Source organism: Tachypleus tridentatus, chromosome 9 (genome assembly GCF_004210375.1).
Source record: "Tachypleus tridentatus isolate NWPU-2018 chromosome 9, ASM421037v1, whole genome shotgun sequence".
Classification (NCBI taxonomy): domain Eukaryota; kingdom Metazoa; phylum Arthropoda; class Merostomata; order Xiphosura; family Limulidae; genus Tachypleus; species Tachypleus tridentatus.
The window spans coordinates 50,442,873-50,469,442 of record NC_134833.1 but is presented as its reverse complement, the minus strand read 5'-3'; the positions used below and the strand labels follow the sequence as shown (position 1 = coordinate 50,469,442).

Below are 26,570 nucleotides of genomic sequence, written 5' to 3'. Positions count from 1 at the left end.
TGTTGTAGCCTTGCATATCACATGAGCAAAATATAATAGTCATCTCTGTGGTTTCTAGGCTCATGCTAGACCATTGCAATTTGAAAAGGCAAAGACTTTTTTTTCCCTTTAATCTATTGTCTCAACTCTTTGACACAAATGGTACAAACTTTGTGTCAAGTGTATGAGTTGCTTTGGATCTCAAGATTTATTCCAAAATATGAGTAATGTGCTATTTTGACAAATTCTGTAATGTTTTACATTTATCTGTTTACCACAAACTTATTACAAATATAACAGAATATCTTTGGGTCTTTACACAACCATTTGTTGTTATAGCAATGGATAAATAATAATGAAATGAAAGGAAGTAATGAACAAGTGCACACACAAACAAATACTATCCAGAAATGATAGATCATGTTGCCTATTAACTGTTCATGTACTAACAGTGTGTTTCTTGTGGGCTCTAGCATGTTCAGTAAGAGTTTTGTGGGGATTGTTTTAGAGAAATCTGTAGCAATTGTTTGACAACATTTTAAGTATAACAAAATGTGATCCAATTTCGGTGAAAATGATTCACTTATGTAAAAGTACATATGATATTTTGTGAAAAAATCTGTATGTGATGGAGAAAAATGGATATAATTCTTGGATTAGACATACAGGAATTACTGTAGCACATGTAAAGATTTCAAGACAATAAAGTGAAGGTGTGGCAAACTAGTAATATGCAAGAGATGGTGAGTTATGCCCATAGCAAAAGTTACATCAATAATTGCTAAAATTTCTTTATGAGTGGCATTACCAGAGATGCCAACCATTATGATTTGAGCGTAATCATTATGATTTTGGTATATACATTACGACTATATGCTCATACAGACAAATATTATGAATTGTTACAACTTCCAAAATATTATATATTATATAGGCCTATACAATAAAGTGATAAATTGTTCCCCCAGGGCTTGAAAGGAATGAAAAGAAAATTTCTAGTGAGATACAAATAAATTTTGATAATAAATAAAAGACATAGTTCAAATGGCTACTTGCAATAATCATGTTTGTGCTTGAAATAATAAAAAATATTTGTATCTCTGACATCTACCAATAGTTTGAGTGCAGTGCTTCTCTGTACTGGGTACTTGGGGGAATCCATAGTTACGTCATCAGTGCTTGTCAGCCAATCAGCACTCTCGTAGATGGGTATTTCTCGTTTTCTAAATGGCATAGAAACACCAATGCATATAACAACATTTATGAGTAAGAATTCAGAATATGAAATAAATGAGCAATCTATAGCAGTAGTAATAATTTAATAATAAACAGCTTAGAGACATTGGTCAGGCCTAGAAGCCGCAAATGATAAAGGGCTCTTTCTACAGTCATTATGCTCAGTCATTCGAAATAGTTGGCATCTCTGCATTGCTATATTTCAGCATTTTTGTTTTCTTTCTGGCATTGATGTTTCATTGTTCCCCTAGCTGATGAGCAATTCTATTTATTTTTTTCTATTTTTGTGACATTGCTGAGTAAAAAAAGAAGTAGATAAACTTTAATGGAGTCTGACACATCCTTGCTTGATTGGAGACAGGCTCTCAGATAAAATCCTTCATTAGTCGGTGATGCTCATTCTTGAAGGGCTCTCATTTCCACTCTGCATTATAAGCCAGGGGTGGCTTTTTTTTGTCTTGATTCTGGCTATTAAAGAAGTGGCTCTTGTGGTTGTTGTGGAAGAACCAGTAACAGTATCCTAGACTGGTTTTGATTATGGGGAGAGTTTTCTTTATCTGAGGAAATCCAGCAGTGCTGTTTCCTGTGGATGCTTTTTGTTGATAGTTGCTATGGTGTCTTCTTGAGATGATGAAGCAAAGAAAAGCACCAGTATTTCATCAACTGAGAGATCCCTTTTGTGCTTCAGATACTCTAGCTCAGTTTTGGAAGACATCTTGGAAAATTTTAGTATGTTATTAATATTCACTTGGCATAATGAAAACATAATACGCACGTACATTTTGAACTATTGAGCTTAGACTTGAAGCTTCTAAGAATACATATAACAAATTCAAGTAACATTTATGAAAATAAACTTGTTTCAGAAGTTAAACAAATTGTGTTGTATTCAAGTATTCTTTATATACAAGAGCATGTGTGCACTTTCTTATTGTCATGTAATGTTTAAATTCATCTACTGGAGTCAGTGAGAGTGGCTGTGACTTATCACTTACATGAACAACTGAATACAATTAATGCTGTTGATATTGTGATTTTATCAGTACAGTAAACCAAATTGTGGGTACAATAAAAAACTTCAAATGAAGATAAATATATTTATTAAATAAATTTAAAATGATGTGTATATCTACATGTGAAATCCTATATTGATAACATAAAATATTTGCTTTGTGGTTGTGTTGGAAATATTGTTTTTGGTCTTGCATATAACTTGAAAACATAAGGAAGTGTATGTGATTTTAAAAAAATTAGAAATAAAATATTTACCTTTTATGGAATCATAAAAGTTTTTCTACATATTTTTAGAAGAATTAACTAAAACATAAAGTAAAAAATTCAAATTTAGAATAAATATTTTTACTTTGAGTATTTTCTTTTTATAAAAACCATTTTCTAATGTAAATTCCCAGGATTTAAAGCTTATATAAAAACTTAATATATCAAAATTAATATACTTTATTTTTGTGAAATTACATACTTTTTATAAGAGTTGTTAAATTTCAAGCAATTTCATCCACTAGTTTTTTTTTTAGGAATGAACTATGGTTAGAGTAGCATTACCTACTAAAACAGTTAGTAGCCAGGAGTCATAAGAGTAGTGTACACTTGTTTTTATTCTTGCTGTGTTAACATTAATGATTTATTATTTTCCTGAAATTGTATCCTTCAAGTTTAGTATAAAGTAAAAATTTTGATGTTATTGTATATTTTTGTTGACATAATATCCTGTCACTCTGCTAGCAAAGTTAAGGAAAATGGTTCATCACTTTCTTGTGATTTTAAAACAGAAGCACTGTTAAATGAGATTGTAAGATTGTACTAATCTTTCTTTCTTGTTAGAAAGTATTTTAAACTAGGTTTCAGTTTCATTAACAGTGTGCTTTCTATAAAGATTACCTGCTAATACTTACTTATGGGAGATATTGAACATATGTTGCTGTATTTGTGAGATCACTTTAATGGTTTAAATATTTGGGAAACAAGAAATGATTATTCTTCCACTTAGATTTAAGAATAGAAGGGACTAAATATCAACTTAAGATTTATCTTAATATAAGGTTATTCTTAAAAATGGGTAAAATAGCATAATAATACAATGTTCAATTGACAGTAAAACAGTTACAGTAAATGAATATATTACAAGCATGATATTAAAATCAATTTTCAAGAATTAATGTCATTTTAGAAATTTTTTCATATGTATAAATTACATATGTTTAAAATTTTATCTAAAAACTTTATCATCAATAAAATAATCTGTTAAAATTTAATAGGAAAAATATAAAGAAAGATCTCAAAGAAGATCAGAAAGAATGAAGGCATTAGAAGAAAGTGCTGTCAGCAAGTTTGGATTAAGAAAAATGGTCAGTAAAGTAGCTTTGTTGTAATAACATCTTCACTCATCCACACAAGTTGGATAGTTATTGTGACAAAAAAGTCTTCATTCAAATCTACAACATAATGTACAGATTATATTGAAACTTAAAAATTACAATTACAAAGTCTTTAACCCTCATTACTTTCTGGTTATTTGGAACTATGTTCAAATGTTGGGTAAAATGTGTAAAAAAATTTAAAACTTATTGTATACAAAAGCTGAAGACATATTTGAGAAGAGAATAATTAAATTATTTTCCTTAATTTGTTTTCTGTCTTTAAATAAATATTTCAGTAAGAAGGGAAAAAAATATCTGAAAAGTTTTAATTTCCACAGGCATGAGTGATGGTTGAGATAACATTGAGGCATTAAGATCATTAAATTTTTCTAATTTCCTTATTTTTCTTAATATTGTAGTTATTTACCTTGTTTTTAATTATAAAGAAATTGTATTTCATGCACAAAAGTGTGAGAATAGTATCATAATTATTGTATATCAAACTAAATTGATAGACTCTATTAACTCCTCAATCCTGATTTACCCATTGGTGATAGTGCCTGATAACACTTATGTCTCTTTGGCTGAAAACTAATCAAAATCACTATATTAACCACCTTTTATAAAAAAAAAGGCTGTAAAGTTTATAATGTATAGTGATAATTATTAGGATATCATGAAAGTTAACAATTCTGGCAGAATACACAAAAGATCATGGGTTTAAAGAATTAAGGAAATCTAATACCAGTTGAAAGCAAACTGGTTTTGTATGAAAGACAAGTTTTATGATGTATCTGTTCCTTTTGTCTTACCTGTCATGTGATAGAATCATGAGCTGACCTGTAGGCAGACCAAGTGGGTTGAATTTTCACATGATAGCGGGTAGTATTAGTCAAAGCTTCAATTAATACCATCTGCTGTCATGTGCAAAATTTATTTTTAAGTGTGGATGTCATGACGAATGGAGCTCATAGGCACTAACATAAGGTTTTACAGTTCAAACAAAAGAGACTCAAACCCAAGATGTCCAGTAAAACACTTTATTGATACTTTCAAACATTTAATGCTACACACATATGTATATACAGTCCAACTTGCTAAGGTTTATTATAGACAGTTAGTTACTTCTATTACCATGGCAACTGATGTCAAGGAATAATGGCATTAATAATACTTGCAAAGAGCTTGGGTATGAAGACATCTTCATGTTCTTCTGTTGAGATTCTGACTGAGATACCTAGCTGACTAACTAACTAACTCACTGAGCTTATTTTCCAAGCCCTTTTATATTTGTATAAGGGTGATTATTGTCCTACTCAGGAAAATGGCTGTTTTTCTGTTTACTACTGCTTTGAGTTTATTTTGTGAAAAAACTTACCTACACACCATTAAACTGCCAAACTTCGTTTACAAACTCTTATGTTCTCCAGTTAATTGCTAATCCTCTTTTTGACACGGGCTTGGTTGATTTAACTGACCACATGATTTCTTCTCTGTACATGTAAAGTATTTCCTCCGCTATCTGAGAACGATGGTCTGATTATGTCGTCTCATTAATCAAGGTCTTAAGATTGAACATCTAAATTTGTATATCTCCTTAAAAGCTCACTGACATCTGCTTACTTAGTTCAACATTCATAAGACATTTCCTCAATTTTAGTTTACAGCTTCAGTAACCTCCTATAACTCCGAGAGCATCTACTTGTTCAATCTAAATACATAACTGAAGTTCCTCAGTGTGTTTTCTGAAGTATTGTTATAAGTGATGTCTGTGTATTTATTTGATCTTTGGTATCATCAGTTACTCATCAATAGGTTAATTGTACTGTGACATGTTTCTCAGCATTTGCTTAAAATATCGTTGTTCTGTCTAGAAACATTATTGCTTTAATAAAATATGTTTGTTCATACTACACTTTCAGATTACTCACAGGGCAACATGTTTTCTTCAAATGTTTTAATTTTCTAAACATCATTACTTTGAACAAGTATTTACTTGTATGCCATCTTTCTCTGTTTATTGCCTCAAGTTATCATGCAAGGCATCCACATACTTAGCTATGCATCACCCCTCCCTCCTTAAAAATATATTTTTATTTCTGATAAAAATATCATCACCCAAGCTCCTCATTTCCATTCTTCCATTCACACATTGGTCACTGTTTACTGTACTAAATTATTTAAATATGTCATTCATTATCTACTACTTATACTATAACCAAAGAACATAATACAACAAAATCCAGAAAACTAAGAGAAGTTAAAAATTAACATTAAGAGAAATTAAAACAAAAATTAACATTCACAGTCTTTCCATTACATTAAACTTTAATAGCCATCCATTCATCTAAGGGAGAGTGACCTTCTACTTTGCATAATGTTTGTTCAGCTATGGATGGTAGATACATGACATGCTTATGTTCAAATTTCTGTATGATAGGCAGTCAAAATTTTCCACATTTATACATGCCACTCCCATGATTTAAGCAACCACATTTTTTTTCTACTCCTGCTGTGTATACTCTCTCATAAGTTTTATAAATGTCCTTGCATGCTGCCACTAGGTGGGGAAAAATCATGTATATCTTCCTCCCATGCTGGTCCATGAATGTAGGTAGTACGCTACTCTGTATGTTCTAGATATTCTTTCTTTAGTATTTTCCTCGGGACTAAGGCTTTATAACAATAATTCTCAGTGCAAGTGTTCTTGCAATCCAGGACAGTTAGTTTGTTTATGAAATATTTATCTACCGTTTGAAATCCTTCTATATCGTTTATTGCTGTCTTGCTTTCCCTGCGAACATGATGCTTAATTAATTGTAATAGTTTTACTTGGCTGCAGTGTTCTTTAACATAGCTTCAGCTTTTGTCACAACATATCTGGTTACGATCAGTTTTTGAATTACTTGGATTTCGTCATGGATTAACAGTATTATAATCGTTCGTGCACTTGACTGTTTTACACATACTTCACACTTTGGTTTTCACTTTACACATTGAGAAACACTGTTGTACTCTATAGCCAGTTTTGTTGTTATATGTTTGTTATCAATTAACTGTTCCCTAGTATCAATCACAACTTCTTCCGTTGTTGTCTGCAGATAATTAATTTTGTTGTCCTTCCCTTTTGGGTTTTAGAACCTTTTTTTTTTATTCAAAAACCCAATTAATTTTCCTGATAATTTTGATCTATAAGTCTACTTTATAATTAGCTAGCCTGTTCGATTGGTTAATACTAATTTAATATTGACATCAAGCTACTATAAATCAATTTACATAGCCCATCTAACTTCCAAAATGTCATTAAATCCATTTTTCACGTACTATGTATAACAATATACTTACTAGTATTACTACCAAGCATAATGTTATCACCACCAAATTTGTCAACTTCCAATTATCTAAGTTAGCTTCATCTGCTTTAGCTCTCCTATGCTGTTGAAATTCTTTGATACCTTACTCTGCTTTCTAATGGGGCAAGCTTTGGATTTCATCTGCTATGGCTGACATATCCTTTAAGATTTGAATCTTCGTTTATGTTTTGAATTAACTGTGATTGTTTTATAGTCAAAATATCTTGCCAGTTGGTTATTCTTATATTAAGTGAAACTCCTGTATATTTAGTTGTAGAGTGATTTCTTGACCATGTGCAGAACAATTTCTAGCCATCTAAGATATTCACTATTCTTTAATTTAATTAATTTTGTTTGATAATCAAACTGATTTACATTTAATTTAGAACATACTACCAAAGTGCAAGTTCATCTTTTACATGAAACAACCAAGTTCCATGGGTCTTTGTGTTATAGAAATAAAATGGTTTAGAGATAATTATTTGCTTTTTACAAAGTTCAGTTATTCTATCTTTAATTCCAGCAAATATTGCATAATTACAGGTCATAATGGGTACTGAATAAATTCCTGAATTAGGGTCACATACTCATTATAATAGGACCTTCTATATATTTCAACATTTCTTCTGTGATTTCTACATAAGTTTGTTGATCATTTGACACTGTGATATACAGGTTATCATTCTCTACAGTTACAGCTTTGTGAATAGTTTAATGCTAAGGGTTAGGTTAAAATCCCATATAATTTGAACATTCAATCTGTTACTTGCAATGGTATCTCTATAAACATCCTTAGTGTCCTTTACTATGGCTGTCTTTACATCTGCCTGTGTACAATACATGTAAATCTCTTCACCAAGTGTTGGAATTACAAATTGTAAATGAGGAGGTAATTTGCATTTTGTTTCACCTAATACTTTTCTAGATTACTTGGGGGTATAAAGTATGAACTCAACTTTCTGTTTGCAGCTACGTACAATGCTTGTACAAACTTAGCTAACTCTGTCCTACTATTTCCAACTGTAAATGATAATTGTTGTAAATGATTTTGAATTCTAGAATTGAAGACTAACATTTCAGTTCTTATCTTATGAAACTCAGTCTTATCTTATTATAGTATGTATCAAAGCGTTAGTAATATTTACTAGTGCTCTAGACACTTTTCTAATTTCCTGTTCATGTAATTCAAGTACTTGGTTTAATGAATTCACAATAGTTGCCTGTTCTCCTATTAGATGAACCATTTTTTTAGATACCTGTCTTTGATGTTCTACTTTCTTGTTTAATTCACGTAAATCATCTGTGGTTGCAGTTCCAAATAAAAATTTCAAAACATTTCCACCTGCGTCTATTAGACCATGTTTTTGTTGAGTCTGATTTGAAATTGATACACTCTCTCTAATATCCTTTAATTCTAATAACAAGTCATCTATCTAAATAAGATACTGTTTAACTAATGTCTTGTAATTTTTAATTAGTCCTTCTTGTAAGATTATTAATGAACGTAGAATAGCTGTTCCCTGATTTGTCATGTGGAAAGATGTCATATTGTTAAAACTAACACAAGTATTTATGTTAAATGATGTCTTGAAAGATATTAATTCCTCTTGTAATCAAACTAGTAACCAAACATACTGCAGAAATGGTATATCTTCAACAATTATCCACTGATCTCTGGATAATACAAAATTTCCTTCTTCAACAAAAATCATACTCATTTCTCATGGTACTATACTTACGTTCTATCCAGTCAGGTTTCCGATCATTCATAGTATCATAATCCTGGTAAACCTGTAGATATATTTACTATTAATACATGTAAAGATAAATGTCTGATACACGCATGAAATACATATATGACATAATATACAACAATATTTATGTATATCCTATTTACATTTATTAAATTACAACTTTAATTACAACTACGCAAATAGCTTAACATATTATTAAAAGCATCGATCACACTACATTTATCATTAGAATTGACATTGATTTTATGGATATTATTTTTGTCATTTACAGGTCCATGTACAACTACTTGTGGATGAAATCTCACCCTTCTCCTTGAAGGTGTAAGGGTCACTTCCTGTTGAGTTGATACAGGACCACATGATCTAAGGTTGTAATCATGAATCACTGTATCAGCTTGTGTCGTTATAAGGATACTTGATTTATTATCTTCACATATGGGAAAGTTGATGTCACCATCCATGCTAACAGTTGAATCATCAATTCTTTCAACACCTACTATGGTATCAGCATTTTCTAATTCAGAGTTTTCAATTTCGGCTTCACTTATCTATTCATCAGCATAAGATAAATCAAGTTCATTTGAATCATCGGTTTCTATTTCAGTATCTTCCCTTTTATCAGTCGTCTGATTCTTATCAGTCATACTGATAGGGTTTACTTTCCTTTAGTTTCTTTAATCTATTAACATATACTAACTGTTTTCTGTTTCCATATATTTCTTGAATTTCAAAATTAAGTGGGCTTGTTTATTTAAGTACTCTAAAAGGACCTTTCCATAGCTTTGCTAACTTTTCAGTATTTTCCTTTAAACAATAGATGTATATAGCAACACTTTATCTCCTAATTTTATATCACTCTCTTGCTTGTTAACCTGGCTGTTTCTCTCGACGTTCAGCAGTTTTGTTAACTGTTCATTAGCTAATTCGAATGTTATCTGCATACGTTGTAATAGCTCAGTTTTATAATCATAGTCAACTGCATGATTAAACCTTCTAGGAATCATTATTTCCTGCATAGATAATGTTACATCTCTACCATTTAATAAAAAGAAGGGCCTTTCCTGAGTAGACTCATTTTCAGCACTTCTGTATCCTAACATTAATAAAGGAACTTGCTCATCCCAAGTTTTCAGATTTTTCTCACAATATTGAGAGATCATATCTTATAGAGTTCTATTAATTCTTTCTATTAATCCATTAGAATATGCATGAAAAGCAGTTGCCTCAACTTTTGCACACAAGTTTGGAGGCTCAAGTCCTTCAAAACTTAAGATGTCCATTTCTTTGCGTATCTTACCCAAAGTAAGAGATATTTCAGTGTCATATGCTTTCAAGAAATCCTGTCTTATAACACCATCTGTATCCAGATCTATTTGCGTACAGATGTAAAACGAGTGTTGTAACTTTAAATCTCCTAAATTCTTATTTGAACACTATATCTACATAGCGTTTTAACAGCATATCCTGTAATGGATGTCAAAATGCTTTTAGAAACTGCCTTTCAAGCATTATTCAATAATATCAGATTTCCTTGCACAAATTGTGCATTTAGTAAGGAAGATCGAGTGCCTGTGTCAATCAATAACCGACATGCTGTACCTTCTATATCAACTTCAACCATTGGTGACACTTCTGTAACATTTTAGACACTGCTGAAACTACTTCTCCATTAGCTCTGTAATCTTGGCTGGGATCATGTTTTTTTGTTCCTACTACCAAAGTCTTATCCTTTTCAGGGAACTTTTCTTTGAAATTCCCAGCCCTTGGGGCTTCTTTGTATTCAGCTTGTTTGGGGCATTGACTGTTTTGAGCTAAGTGGCCTTTAATATGACAGTTGAAACAAGCTACTGGCTCCTTTTTATCTTGTTTTGTGAAACAGTTTTTTGTTGTGTGGCCAACGTTACTACATTTAAAATGTTGTAAGCCATCATGCTTATCTTGTCAGTTTTACCTGTTCATTTTTCCATTTTTACCCTTATTTATTTATCACTCTTATTACTGACTGGTGATGCCTGTATAATTGTTGTTCTTTTATCTCCTCTCTAGTTGCTACCTCAATTAAATCCAGTAATGTAATTTTTGGAGTATTAGCTTCAATAACATTGCTGCGAGCTTTATCCTTGTTCAAACCTCTTTCATACATTTTAGAGTATCTTGAATCATCATTACATTTGGGTGTGCATAAGCTCTGTGTGGTCTGTTACCTAGCTTTTGTAACTTATGCCTGGATACTCAAACAGATTTGCCTTTTTGTTGATTCATATTTCTTAACTATGCCACAATTGTGCTCAACATTTCTTGTTTATCATATTCCTCTGTTAACCTACGTGTTAAAAATTGGAAGTTTACAGTTTCTTGCAAAATATCATATGCCATAATGAAACATTTTGGTTCTTCGGCTGTTCTTAGTCTTAGAACATCTGATTTTTGTGCACAAGTCCACCCTGACATCATAGCAGCTTCATTTAATGCATCTGTAAAACTATTGATGTCTTCATTGAGTTTAGAGTGAAACAGCAGTATTGAACCTGAGATGTCCAATAAAACACTTTATTTATATTTTCGAACAATTAACACTCCACACTTATTTACAGTCTAACTTGCTAAGGTTTATTATGGACAGTTAGTTACTTCTATTACCATGGTGACTGATGTTAAGGAATAAGGGCATTAATAATACTTTCAAATAACTTGGGTATGAAGACATCATCCTGTTCCTCTGTTGAGATTCTAACTGAAATACTGAGCTGTATGACTTATTTAACAGACTAACTAACTCACTGGACTTATTTTCCAAGCCCTTTTATATTAGTAGAAGGGTGATTATCACGTACCATTATACTGTCAAACTTTGTTTATGAACTCCTACATTATCTAGTTAATTACTAATCCTCTTTTTAACATTGACTTTGTTGATTTAACTGACCACATGACCTCTTCTCTGTACATGGTTCAATTAATCGAGGTTTTTGGGTTCAACATTTAAGTTTGTATATCTTCTTACAAGATGGCTGACATCTGCTTATTTATGTATCTCAGAACAGATGACATGGGTATAAACACTTTTATTGATAAGGAGGGAAAAACGTTTCATCCTTCCTAAGTCATCTTCAGGTTAAATAAGCTTATTTAGTTCAACATTCATGAGACATTTTCTTGATTTTAGTTTATAGCTTTGGTAACCACCTATAACTCCAAGAGCATCTATTCATTCAATCTAAACACATAACTGAACTCCCCCTGTATGTTTTTCTGAAATAATGTCAGAAGTGGTACCTCTATATTTATTTGATGTTTGGTCGTGTCAGTTATTCATCAACAGGTTAATTGCACTGTGACACATTTTTCAGCATTTGCATAAGATATTGTTGTTCTAGCTATAAACATTATTGTTTTAAAAAAATATGTTTGCTTATACTGCACTTTCAGATTACTCACAGCAACATGTTTCTAGATGTGTTTTCTTAGATGTTACTTTCTAAACATCACCACTTTGAGAAATATGTTTACATGCATGGCATCTTTCTTTGTTTATTGCTACAATTAATCATGTGGTTCATCCACATACTTAGCAATGCCTCATACAATTGTAGAATATAAAATACAAGCATCCATGATAAATAGACTGAAAACAGGTTTTTACTTCAATTTGACATTGATCTAAGACAGATGCAGCATTATTAGAACTACATGTCATAAGTTTTTCTTAAATATGATTCTGAGATACTATTTGTAAGGACTCTTATGAAAAAAAAATACTGAATATTAACTGTGCATATGATAGATAATCTCTCTTGTAAGTTCAGTTTAAACTGGATAAATGTTTTTGATGTTTTTCTGTTAGGTTGCTCAGAAATAAACATCATTGTTGGACTGTGAAGTTTGGAAAAGTATAAACCAGTGTTGTAAAAAGTGCTTTAATCAGAGGAAGCTTCAACACACTTTTGGTAACAGATAACAATGCTGTTTATGTCCCTGCTGTAGAAATCAGAGTTTCTGTGTCAGTGAACTCTTTGAAAGTTTCTTCTGCAGCTGCCTGGTTTTGAAAGCATTTATTGTTTAAAACGTTGTCAAAGTGCTTGAAAATTGAAAATCTGTGAGGTAAATGTCTGTAGAATACTGTGGATAGGGCAGAGCCTCAGTTCTCAATATGTTCAATTTTGGAGCGTCATCCATGACAGGTCTCATATCTCCAAATTTGTTGATCTTCAGTCAGCTCATGTGGGATCCACTCATCTAACTATTTTGTCTTTCCAATCACACTCAGGTGGTTGGCAGTGCTTGATTTGCTTGTGCCTAGCTTTTCTGCAAGCACACATACTGTTGTGCAAGGGTCTGTCTCAACAGCTTTTCTTAATGTGTTTTCATCTAAGGATGGTTTCCTTCCACTATCTTCATGGTCTTCAAGACTTTCATCTAATGTCAAAGCCTTTGGAACCAACACTGAACTGTTAGTTGATGCCTGGTTGATGTTCCATGTAGTTTCAGTGGCTTTTCTCCCAACTTTGAAATTGTAGAGGTAAATCAGACAAAAGTCCTTCTTGTCCATGTTGCCTTGGAGGCTGCAAAACTTACTCTAAGTAGAGTTGAAACAGCAGGCAATTAAGACACCTTGTTAACAACAAACGTTGGATTAAACCAACCGACAACAATTTGCTCAATATTCAGCTTCTAAATGTCATTGTGAGAATTCTGACATTTATTTCTGGACAACCTAATATTTCATTTTAAAGCGTTTTCAGCTGCTGCAAAATTTGTTTCTTTTGAAAGTTCTTATTTATTGTTGGTTAAAATTTGCAAACTGAAAGAAAGCATAAGATTATTTATCTTTGCCTTTTTTTTTCTACTTCTTCCACACTCTTGGACTTTTAAGCATTGTTCTAAACAGACAAGCTCAGTGATAAATTTAGAAAGTCATATTAATTGTCATTGTTAATTTGGTCATTTTGCTAGTTTTATGGTAATTTGAGGTTCTTTTAGTAGTTTTCATGATAGGTTGAGGTCTTTGAAACAGTTTTTATTGTAGTTATGAGTTTTTGTGATAGTTAAAATCAATTTTTTTCCTTTCTAAAACTTTTGGGTATGTTTGATTAGATAAGGAATGGGCCTGGTTATGGTACTTCATCCCAATAATACTTTATAGCACATCCAGTAAGGAAAAGATTAAAACAAAATGTATTGTTACAATAACATTTCTGAGAGGGTACTTCCCTCCATTCACAAGATTACCTTTCCCATTTTGTGCTGCTCTTTCTATGCAAACTTTTTTTATAATGTATGCCAGACATCCTCTGCGCCATCCACCCTCCCATTGGAATCAAATATTCCTATATGTCTCTCATACAAATCAGCTTGTATCATTTCTCCACCAATAGAAGAGCACTATTGTTAGGTAAAACATGCAACTCTCTCTGTGCACTGCCACCAAACCATCACTTTCATTTTGCAGTGCTTGAGTTCAGACATATTTTTTTTGTTCCAGCTTAGCTCGGACTGGTTTACCTTAGTGTAACTTGCTCTTTATTTCATTCATTTATTGCCTGACATGGCCAGGTGGGTTAAGGCATTCGACTCGTAATCTGAGGGTTGCGAGTTTGAATCCCCGTCACACCGGACATGCTCGCACTTTCAGCCATGGGGCATTATAATGTAATGGTCAATCCCTCTGTTCATTGGTAAAAGAGTAGCCCAAGAGTTGGCAGTGGGTGATGATGACTAGTTGCTTTCCCTTTAGTCTTACACAGCTAAATTAGGGATGGCTAGCGCAGATAACCCTCGTTTAGCTTTGCGAGAAATTCAAAAAACAAACAAGTAATTTTATTTATTTTCAAACAATTTTCATTTTCATTTTGAAAGCATATTTTTTACTCTCTTTTTTATTTTTTCTGACATCTCTTATGTTTGTTTAATGTTAAGTGTGCATGCATGCCGAAGTTCATGTTACCACATCAGGTCCGTATAATTTGTCTGAAGCTATGTTTCAGCTCAAAAGTGTGAATGACCCATCTGGGAATTTATTGACATTTATTTGCAGAGAGATTTAACATTATTTGGAATGACCTTTGTTTTCTCTATTTGCCTCTCTTCCTTTTTAACCATTTGGCCATACTGATAAAGATTTCATTCAAGAGTTCAACTTCCCACACTTTGCCTGAGGATTCTGTTTGGCCCTTGTCAACTTTTTCTGATTTTATTTTTCAGATATGTGATGTTTTTTCTATCGTTCTTATTTTTTATACCCCAAATTCTTCCTTCTTACATGATTCAGTCTCCCTACTTTATTTAGCTTTCCCATGTTCCCTAATGTGCAGGTTTACACTCAGCATTTTGCCTCTCAATTAGGTGAAAGCATTAGTATACCTCATCCCCCTTGGGCTTTGGATTAGTTTGCTCTCTCTTATCACAGGGCAGACTGTCTTTGTTTGAACCAACAGTTGTTGGGTTCAGCTCTACCTGTTTGGTGGGTAGGTGTTAAATCTCCCATTCATCTGCCAGGTGCTAGTATTCTTGCCTTCATCTTACCATGATGATTCCATTGTGGTATGTTTCCTCAATCCATCTCCTGTTTGAGGTTCTTCACAGGAACTCTGATGGACTTTTTTGGAGCATCTGTTTCTGTTGTAGGCATTCCCCTGTGACCGAGCTTATGGTTGCAGTGGTTGGTTGCGAGAGATGAACTTCTGTTGGATTGGTACCACACAACACATTCCCAGGTTCCTGACTCTGAGCCACTCCTGTGTCATGCTCTAGAGTCAGTCGTTTCCTCACATCCATGATATTAGGGCTTTAGGTAAAGATGGTATGATCCTCATTCTATCATTATGTAGATTTAGGCACCCAGCAAGGAGGTTTTGGCTGTAGCTGACTTATCGAGTATTGTCCACCACATCATATCCATTTTACACTTTGGGATACATCCTTCTTTAACAACTTTCCTTCTGTGGGATTGAGTTATTTATTTATCTTACTGTGATCACTTTCCTGACTTATCCTTTCCCACTTGGTTGTGCTTCCTTCCTTTTCCACCATGTTTGTTTATACTGATTCATGGAAAGAAGATACCTTGTTCAGAAGTGGTATGGTGCCCTTCCTCAGATTCAAAGATCATCTGATCTGTTTCTCTTATATACAGGGGTATCTTTCCAAGATTTTTGAGGAGTACATTTTTATTTTCTTGCACTGGTCCCTACTCCTTTGCAATGTGGGGTTCAAGATGGTTTCATGAGTGAAAGGAAGTATTGTATTGGAATTTATAATTTTCCTAAACTGAAAATGTATTTCCAATAAGTACATCCCTCCTCTCCTACTCCCCACAATCTTCCAGAGCTTATGTCTTCTGCCAAACTTCGATGTGAAAATTTGGTAGTGGCACATAGAGGGAGACACATGCATCTTGTGATGGTGTTGCTCACCTGTTGGTGGAGAAATGATGCATGTTGATTTGTCTGAGAGACATGTTAGAATATTTTATTATAACAGGGTGGATGTGGAAGGTTTATGGCATGCATCATAAAAACGTTTGTATATAGAAAGCAGTACAAAATGAGTAAACCTAATATAGTGAAAGAGGGGAAGAATCTACTGGAAATACATTTTCGTTTTAAGAAACATAATTTTTGTTTTTAATTTTATTAATTTTTTAAAAATATGTCTTAAGGTGCTTAGATCAGGCTTTATATAATTTTCTTCTGAAAATCAATAATAAACTGTTGTAGTGTGTAGTTTAATATCTACACTTATAAGCATTATTTGTAATTTCTAAAATACCATCTGCTGACATTAGAGCAGTTCTTTGGCATCCGTTTTTGCCTATCTAAGCATTGCTCTTGCATGCTTTAGTCTCTTATACCTTACTTAAATGCTTTTGCCAATTTATCCACTCTTGTCAGTGTGCTTTCTATACTGGTATTATATATAATCACCTCACTTAGATAATGTAATCACTTTTTATTGACAAATTATTAGCCACAGTTTTCTCTGATGAAATGTTATGCATCATTTTGTTATGGATTGTACTGTCATTTGTTTGTTTGCATGCTTTAATTTTCCCCCCTCGGTGTGGATTCCTGTACGTGGTGAGGGGACCTCCCAGGGAAGGTTTTTTTCTATCTGGTTACCTTCTCTGGGATCTAAACATCCACCCACGTGTTTGCCGTGCGTGGCGACCCATGAAGGGGAGGAGAGGATCCTGGTGGTTGAGGGGTCCAACCCTAACACACCACTTTGGCCTCGAATTCCTGTAGACGGGCAGCCTTTGGGTGGCCCCCCTTGGGTCAATCGGCTGGTCCACTTGGGCTAGAGTCAACCAAGTACCAGTGTTGGAAGTTCTCAATGGGTGTTGTGGACATTGTGCCTGATGCTGGTGTTTGGATATAGTGCTCACAAAACCCTGGCGTTGCTGCATTGTCCTTGCGTGACTTTGTAGTGCGTCCCCTTGTAGGGCTCCATGGTGGGTGGGGTCAGTGGGTACCGAAATTTTTTCTTTTTCCTATGGATCCTCTAAAAAATTTAAATAAAATTTAAAAAAAACAGTCAATGGGTAAGCGACCACGTCTTGAATACTCAGAACAGCAATCTTCAACATCAGAAACACACGTACCTCATTTTCTTATATTACTTTCTCTTTCGGGAAAAACCTTTAGGGCAAATGTCCCCTTTTTTTATTCAAAAGGGACTAGAGGGACTTGCTGGCTCTCCAAAGTCAGTAAAGAAACTTTGATCTGGTGACATATTGGTTGAAACATCCACATCCCAACATAGTGAACTCCTCTTGAATTCAAAGGCAATTGGGGATATACCTATTGAGGTTACACCCCATGCTACCTTGAATTCTTCACGAGGAGTTATTGTTGAAAGGATTTGAAGAACTTCCCGAGTCAGAGATTCTCGCTGGTCTCTCCACTCAAGGAGTTTCTGCAGTGAGGCGCATCTCCACTCACAAAGATGGAGTTACACTGCCAACAAATACCCTCATTTTAACATTTACTTCACCACGTGCACCTACCACCATCAAGGCAGGTTATCTCATTTGCAGGGTTCGCCATACATACCAAACCCTCTTCGATGTTTTCAATGTCAGAGATTCGCCACTCAAAGACATCTTGTCGTGGTTCCCTGACATGTGCTCGTTGTGGAGGCAAGGACCACGATGCCTATGACTGTGACATGAACCCACATTGCGTAAACTGCAATGGTTCTCACCCTCTTACTTTCATTCTTGCCCAAAATGGTTGGAGGAAAAGAGGTGCAGCATTTGAAAATGACACATAACATTAGTTATACTGAGGCTCGGAAATTGCTGTCCACAACTCCATCTCGGACATATGCTGCTGCACTTCATTCCACAACTACAGTGGGAGTGCAGACAGATCTCTCTGTGCCTCCAAGAGAATCGTTTTCAAAACAAATGAAAAGCCTTTGACCTCCGTGGTTAAAAGGTTGATGAATCGACTTCCACACCCATCTCTGTTCCTCCCATACCTTCCAACAAACCTCAAGATCCACGTCCTTCAGTTTCAAATACAGGCATTTCTTCTGATACATCTTTTCTCCCACCACAAGAGACAAAACAATTATTCGTTCGCGTCCTCAGTCACTGGATTCCCCTTCCAATAACAAAAACCTGCCCACCCGACCCAGAGCAGCATCCATGGAGGTTGATAGACCTCCTCCGACTAAAGACAGTAAAGAAAAAAGACGTGGTCATAAACTGAAGGGTTCTCCAGCCACTTCACCTACCCGTTCTTAAAAATGGCCACCTTGATACAATGGAACTGTCGAGGTTTACGTTCTAATCTGGATGATATCAAAACGCTGATTGCTTCATACCATCCTGTTTGTCTTTCTTTACAAGAAACATTTCTCAAAACTGCTGATACTGTCTCCATTCGGCAGTTTTCTCTGTACAGAAATGACAGGTTGTGTGATGGTCGAGTACATGGAGGGGTGGCACTGTTGGTTGATCAACACGCGTGCCCACCCTGTCTTTGTCACTCAACACACCCTTGGAGGCTGTAGCCATCCGTGTTTCCTTGGGTCATACCATCACTGTTTGTTCTTTGTACCTGTCCCCTGGAGAGACATATGATCAATCAGATCTTGATGCTCTCGTTGAACAATTGCCATCTCCATTTCTAATCCTAGGGGATTTTAATGGACATCATCCCCTCTGGGAAGTGCTATTATTGATGGGAGGGGCGATCTGTAGAGCGGATGCTCTCTGATCACAATCTTTCTCTTTTCAATACTGGTTCTTCCACTTACTTTCATGCACCTAGTCAGTCCTTTACCACTATTGATCTCTCAGTTTGCTCCCCTTCATTATTCTCCCATTTTTCATGGAGGGTTGACAGTAATCCACTAGGCAGTGATCATTTTCCCATCCTTTTGAGAGAGACTGGCGTGGTCGATGCCACCCTACCAGCGTGCTCCGGTGGAAGCTGGATCAGGCAGACTGGTCCACTTTCACTGCTCTCGCAGAACTTGATCCTGCCATCATAAATCAGCCATCAATAGACGACTGTGTAGCAGCGGTAACTGACTGTATTACACATGCAGCTGCTCAGTGTATTCCTAAAACCTCGACACATTTTCCACGATATCCTCATCCGTGGTGGAATCCTGCTTGCCACTTAGCACGGAAGGCTCAAAAGCGGCCTGGGATACTTTTCGTAGATATCCCACACTTTCAAACCAGGTTGCTTTCCAACGGGCTCGTGCACATGCTAGGTGGGTAAAATGTCAAAGCCAGAAGGAATCTTGGATTAAGTTCACAACCAGCATATCTTCTACCACCAGTTCCAAGATCATATGGGACAGGATTCGAAAGGTTAATGGGCACTACAATTCTGTCCCCCTCTCGATGTTAATCTCTGATGGTCAGGAGGTGACTGATGTTCGGAACATCGCTAACACTCTAGGTGAAAGCTTTTGCCGGGTATCTAGCACTTCTGCTTGTTCCTCCACCTTCCTGGCCATCAAGACTCGGGCAGAGCGATCACCTCTTTCCTTTCGAACTGACTGTTTCTTTGACTATAATTGTCCCTTTACTCTGGTGGAACTAAAAATGGCCCTTCATTGGTCTGCCAGTACGTCTGTTGGACCTGATGATATTCATTATGACATGCTGCACCATCTATCTCCTGCTTCTCTGGATGTCCTTCTGATTGTTCTCAACCGGATCTGGCAGGAGAATGTTTTTCCAGGTGCCAGGCTATTATTTTACCTTTCTCTAAGCCAGGGAAAGATCCCAAGATTCCTTCAAACTACCGTCAAATTGCTTTGACGAGCTGTCTCTGTAAGACATTAGAAAGGATGGTTAATGCTCGTCTTGTTTGGTTTCTTGAATCAAACAACCTCCTCTCGCCCACCCAGTGTGGGTTCCTCGACAGCACTCCACCACAGACCACCTCAGTGTGGGTTCAACCGCCAACATCTTGTATCAATATTCGACTAGGACACAACATGGAGGTATGGCGTCTTGCGAGACCTCCATACATATGGGTTACGTGGCCATCTACCCATGTTTATTAAAAAAATTTTTAATGGACAGGAGATTCCAAGTTCGTGTGGGTTTGACACTTTCCTGTTCTTTTGTACAGGAACTTGAGTCCCTCAAGGCTGTGTATTGAGTGTTACACTCTTCAGTATAAAGATAAATGCCATCACTGAACAACTCCCTCTCACTGTTGCGAATGGGCTGTATGTTGACGACTTTCACATCTCATGTCAGTCGTCAAACATGAGATATATTGAGCGGCAACTACAAACTGCCCTCAATTGTGTACGGAAGTGGACTCTGGCAAACAGCTTTAATTTCTCTCTCTCCAAAACTGTATGCATGCACTTTTGCCGCCGACGGGTATTCACCCTGATCCTGAACTTCATATTGGTGAAGTTTTGCTGCCAGTGGTCCCTGAGACCAAGTTCTTGGGGCTTATCTTTGATCGTAAACTGATTTTTATACCACACTTAAAACAGCTTCAGGTCAAATGCACAAGAGCACTGAACATCCTCCGTGTTCTCTCTTCTACCAGTTGGGGGGCAGATCGCTGTTCAATGTTAAAGGTATATCGTGCTCTTATTAGATCGAAACTCGATTATGGATCAATGGTCTATGGCTCTGCCAGACCCTCGGCCTTAAAGATGCTGGACCCCATTCATCACCAAGGACTTGACTCTGCACTGGGGCTTTCCGCACCTCTCCAGTTCAAAGTATATACATTGAAACTCATGAACCTTCTCTACACCTTCACCGTTTGCAACTATCTTTACAATATACTTCGAAACTTCATTCCTTACCAAACCATCTCACCTGGAAATGTGTTTTCCTTCCTCGGTGGGCAGTACTTTTTCAGAACAGACGATCTGTCATTGCTCCGTTTGGCCTTCGCATCCGGGAGCAATTGGATGAATTGGGTCTGTCCTTGGATAACATTGCAGATTCCACAGGTTGGCCCATCCCACCATGGCTTATTACAGCCCCCAAATGTGACCTTTTTTTCAGTCACCTAAAAAAGGCAGATACTCCAGATTGGAAGTACTGTCTTTTATTCAATGAATATCTTTCAAACAATCATTCAGTTCCCATTTATACAGATGGTTCCAAATCAGGTAATTCAGTGGGCTCTGCTATGGTTTGCTATGGGTCAGTAGTTGCGTGCAGAATCCCTTCTACAGCTTCTGTGTTCACTCCTGAACTGTATGCCATATCTCTTGCCCTGGATCATATTGCACCAGAGCAGTACTCCAACTGCACTATTTATACTGATTCGCTTAGTTCTATACCTGCCTTGGAATCGCTACACGCTAGCTCACATCCTATTCTCGCTGATATTCAAACCGACTGGCCCATTTCTCATTAGCAGCTACTTCAATCCAGTTTTTCTGGATACCAGGCCATGTTGGTATTCGGGAACGAGCTTGCAGACATGGCAGCTAAATATGTCTGCTTCAGCACCATCACTCCTATGCCTATTCCGTACATGGACTATGGTGTTGTCTTCAAGGCTCGGCTCCGTGCCAGCTGGCAGTCCACTTGGAGTGAGCAACGTGACAACAAACTTTTCAAATCAAACCCAAAATTGGACTTTGGCCATCTAGCTTCCGTAAAGTTCGAAGGAGGAAGTTGTTCTCACTAGGCTACGCATTGGTCACAGTTTTTAACTCATCATTTTCTTTTATCTGGAACTGATGCACCAATGTGTAGTTTGTGTAACACTCAAATCACTATCAGCCACGTTTTACTTTCTTGCCATCATTACAATTCTCAACGACGGCAATATTTTAAACATATTTTTTCCCAGGGTCAGACTGTAACATTGGACAGAGTTATTGGTGATGGTGACTCTGTCCACCTTGATAATGTTTTTAATTTTTTAATGGCCATTAATCTTTTAATCTCATTTAAGTGTTGCATATTTATTCATTACACCTTTTTAATTGTGGTTCCTTTTTTACAGTTTTAATCTCTCTCCTTCAATTTGACATTGGACAATGGCCAGAACATTAAATAACTCGACACCAGGACTGGAAAGGCCAACTTCAGGTGACTAACGCTACTGTTTGAACTATCCGCTTGAACTACTCGTTAGTCGCCTGGCGAAGTTGTTATTATACTTTGCTGCATATCATTTCACACTTTACTACTTAACTCCTTTTAGTACTGGCTAACGCTACATATTGACTCATAACCCGAACCAGGACTGGAAAGACCAACTTCAGGTGACTGACGGTGGTTCTTGAACTTACCTGTTAGTCTTTCTGGCGGGTTATGATCATTACCTTTTTTGCTAGAGTAAATACCTTACAACTTCTTATACTCTGCCTTCTATCTTAACATTGTACACTAGGTGTCAACATTGGTTTTATACTTTTTTGTTTTACCTTCATTTCCATTTATGTCTATTACTACATTTATTTTTTATTATTTTTTTTTACATTTTTACCGAATGTCTGGCGCAGATAGCCTCGCTGCTTTATGCCATAAAACACTAAATCAATCAACTTTAATTTTCTACCTTCTGGTGGAAGTATATTTTTGAATACTGAAATCTTGAAGCAGATAAACTCATAATGTGAGAAAAATGCATAAGTTCAAGATATTTTACATAAAGTCACAAAATTTTATAATCTAAGCACTTCTGAAAGGTGAACTTTTCTTCTTGAGGGGCAAATGGGGAATGGTGGTGTAACTGAATGAGTAACATATAAAAGGAGTTTAGTTACATCATAATGGTCATCTGGACTTCCAGTAAGTGTTTTTGTATATGTTACAATGTACTGTTATAAATGTGTCTTATCTCTAGTGCATTATGACTTGAAACATAAGCATTATGTAAAATGTTCTTAGAGATGTTTTGTTTTAAGAAAAACTAAGTGTTATTAAAGTAAAATAAAGGTGACACATGGATATTGACTGGAAAAGGAGATCTATTTCAAAAGATAGGCATAGAAATGATCATAAATAAATAGTAGGTATTAAAAAAGGTTAAAGGTAAACATTGAGAGTTCACACTGAATGAATAAAAGTTAAATAACTAAAAATTATTTTTCTAACAGAGAACAAACCATTGATTGTGGATCAGTAATTCCAGGGTGTAGGTTTATTCCACTATGCTGAACAGTATTTAGATTAACAATCCAATAAACTTCTTTTATCTCTCTATCACTTTTAGTTTTGGCATTATAATGACGAGGTAGGTTGAAGTGTTAAGCAACAGGAAGATTTTTTTGGTGTTAATAAAAGACATGGTTGCTTAAATGCCCTCTAAGAGTCTTTGGATATGTCCTATGTAATGGGATTGCATTTTTATACTATACTAGGTAAATGGTATTCTGTCTTACTCAAGTGGTTTCTTCAGAAATTTTAAAGTATCTCTAGTCGTGTTTGTCTGAAAAAGGGTCACATAGTTTTTGTGAACTTGCAGGTTTGACAACAAGCTTTATTACATGGATAACAACCATTCCTTAGTGGGGTGTTATTTACTTTGCACAAACAAGGGTATCTTTTAGACTTCTGCTTTTCCAAAAGGAGACAGCAGAAACTTCAGAAAATATTTGTTTAAGGCAATCATTGAGTTGTAGCAGATCAAAATATTTTTATCACAATGTGTGAAATATTTCTGAGCTCAAACTGGTAAGTAATAGCCAGATGAATTGTGTTTAAAACTTGAGTATTTTTACTTGTTTTAGAATGTTTTGTTGCTTAATGTTATCAGCTTTTATGATCTGTCTGTCAGTTTCTTTATGTGGTTTCTGTAACATGGTTTGTTTTGGATCTGTTCAACAGTATCTCAAAGCAGATAAACTGATTGTAATATTAGCTTTATCAAACTGCAGGGACCAAATGCTGACCAAAGAGACAGGTATAATCAACTTATGGATCAGAGGAAGAAACTTAGTTCTCCAAAGGTTAATATGAAAAAAGAATCACAGGTTGGTGAGGGTGAAGGGTAAGTACCAACACCTTTGTTTTTATTTACACTTTAGAAACCATCTTGTTTACAGAGAATTGGACTTAGCTGTAATTTTGTATCCAAAAAATAAATTATGTTAAAATGTAAATAAACTTAGGTTTTAAAGAGAGAGAGAAAACTTTATTTGTAGAAGGGAAGCTATTACTTCAAATTAACTGCTTCTTTAAATAATGTTCCTTTTTAATAATGCAACTTTTAATGTTCCTACTATGGGTGGGTGGATTCCACCCAGTTCATATTTCCCAAAATAACTGTAAAGCAGTTATATTGTAACTTCTTTAAATGTACAGGTGTCTTTATGAAATTTTAAAGATTATCAGTAAATATTACAAGGTATTCTTACACAAAGTGTCAGGTTTTTAAATTAAGTTTTAATGTTTTTTTAATTAAATATTTGCTCATGCATTTTTTATTTTCAAATGTTGGCTATTTGATATTCGAAGTGATTTGATTTTAAGATTAGAGATACTTTTATGCATTAGAAAATTGTCAGATTTCACATGTGAAATATGTACAAACTTTGGGTAACTATTAAATAGTTCTTTTTAGAGAATTTTTAATATATCTTCTGTTATTTTCACTATTGAATCTCTGTATGGGTTTGATCAATTTGACCAACCATGTAGCCACCATAAAAACAGGTAATAGATATAAGTTACTTTTTTTCTTTCTGCAGTCACTACAAATAATAAAACAAATCCACAAATCTGTGGTCTAAATAGTTAAATCTCATACCATTATACACGGCTCGGCATGGCCAGGTGGTAAAGGTACTTGACTCGTAATCCAAGGGTTGCAGGTTCAAATCCCCTTTACACCAAACATGCTGGCTTTTTCAGCTGTAGGGGTGTTATAATGTGATGATCAGTCCAACTATTTGTTGGTAAGAGAGTAGCCTAAGAGTTGACAGGGGATAGTGATGACTAACTGCCTTTCCTCTAGTCTTACACTGCTAAAGTAGAGACAGCTGGTGCTGATAGCTTTTGTGTAGCTTAGTGCAAAATTTAAACCAAACCAAACCATAATATTATATGCATATAAAAAAAATTAGGTATTTTATTTTATTTACCTTTTAGCCCTGTTTGACTAACATTACAGAACTTGAAAGACTTGATGCACAAACATTCATGATACCATATCTAATAATGTAAAACTGGCCTTTGCAAAGTGACCCATCTTGACTGTATTCTATTGAACCGGTATTGGGTAAAATACAGTCACATTTTGGTTATAATACTTTATATACATTACTACTATTTACAAATATGTTCTTAAATTTCAGTTATTTTCCTAAGAACATAGAAAATGAATAAAGAAAAACAGAAAACAACCATTTCTTCAAGTTCTGAACTTTGTACTTATGTGCTGCTTGCCATAATTTACTAAGCCTTATCAACTTTTGTATATGACCAGGATGTAAAACAAAATAAATTTTTTAGGTTTTATATATGTATTTTGAAATAACAAAAAATCACAAATTACTACATCAGTACCACAAAGCTTCATTGTAGATTATTAGGCTTAGTAACTAAACTCTATATGGGTCTAAAAAAATTGATTTTTGTAACTCAGCACTTGAAATCTACTATGAAATGAAAGGGCTTCCTGCATAACTACTTTGGAGAGGCTCAGAAAATCCCTAGGGGACATTCTGAGCTTTCGATTGGTTATACATACATCATTGGGCAAAGTAGGTGTATGTAAACACACATTTTAAAAAATGAGAGGTGGGTGGGCCACCTTGGTTGATTCACTAAATATATAATATCTCATAAAATAGAAAAGAGAAGAGGTTCTTAGCTTATATTCTAGCTTGTCAATATCAGAAATTTGAGTTTCTAATTTGTTAGGAACTATAAACTTTGCACTTGGACATCATAAACATCTAATCTGAGCCTATGCTTCATTCAACATACCACATGGCACACAAAAATTGATATTTAGGAGTTCTGTAAATATTTATTTTTAAATTAAGAAATTAAATAATGTATAATACTAAAATTTACATTATAATTTACAATTTAATATCAGACTTATTCATATACATTCATAATATAGTATTTCTGTGAAGTTGTTAATGTAAGTCTACAAACATGTTAACATGGTCTTTGATCCCTGACCATTGGAAGCAGCATCTCAGCAGTTTTAACTCTGTTGATTTAGATCAATTTGTAACCCCAAAGTGATCACCATGGTTTCCATATGACAACTTTTAATGTGTTGTGTATTTTTGTGAAATTTGAAAAGCTTTCAGTAAACTGTACCAGTCTACTTTTACTAAACATTTGTCTGTGAATATATGAAGTCGTGAAGTCCAGTTGTTAACTGCTCCAATTACAAATTATTTTCATGTTAAGATTAAATATACTTTTCTTTATCTGAAAAATGTCCAAT

The 26,570-nt window shown here is 34.9% G+C and overlaps 1 protein-coding gene across 20 annotated transcripts in view; it reads left to right on the top strand.

Moving 5' to 3' along the window:
• LOC143225218 (histone acetyltransferase KAT7-like) overlaps positions 1–26,570 on the top strand; it is a 134,079-nt gene that overhangs the window by 64,537 nt on the left and 42,972 nt on the right. For 18 of the 20 annotated variants that reach the window (XM_076454250.1, XM_076454249.1, XM_076454244.1 and 15 more), the window contains 2 exons: positions 3,492–3,581; positions 24,040–24,152. In XM_076454250.1, coding sequence (XP_076310365.1) covers positions 3,492–3,581; positions 24,040–24,152 — 203 coding nt within the window. The remainder of the gene's footprint in view (positions 1–3,491; positions 3,582–24,039; positions 24,153–26,570) is intronic. The other 2 variants (XM_076454254.1, XM_076454253.1) reach the window with 1 other exon arrangement.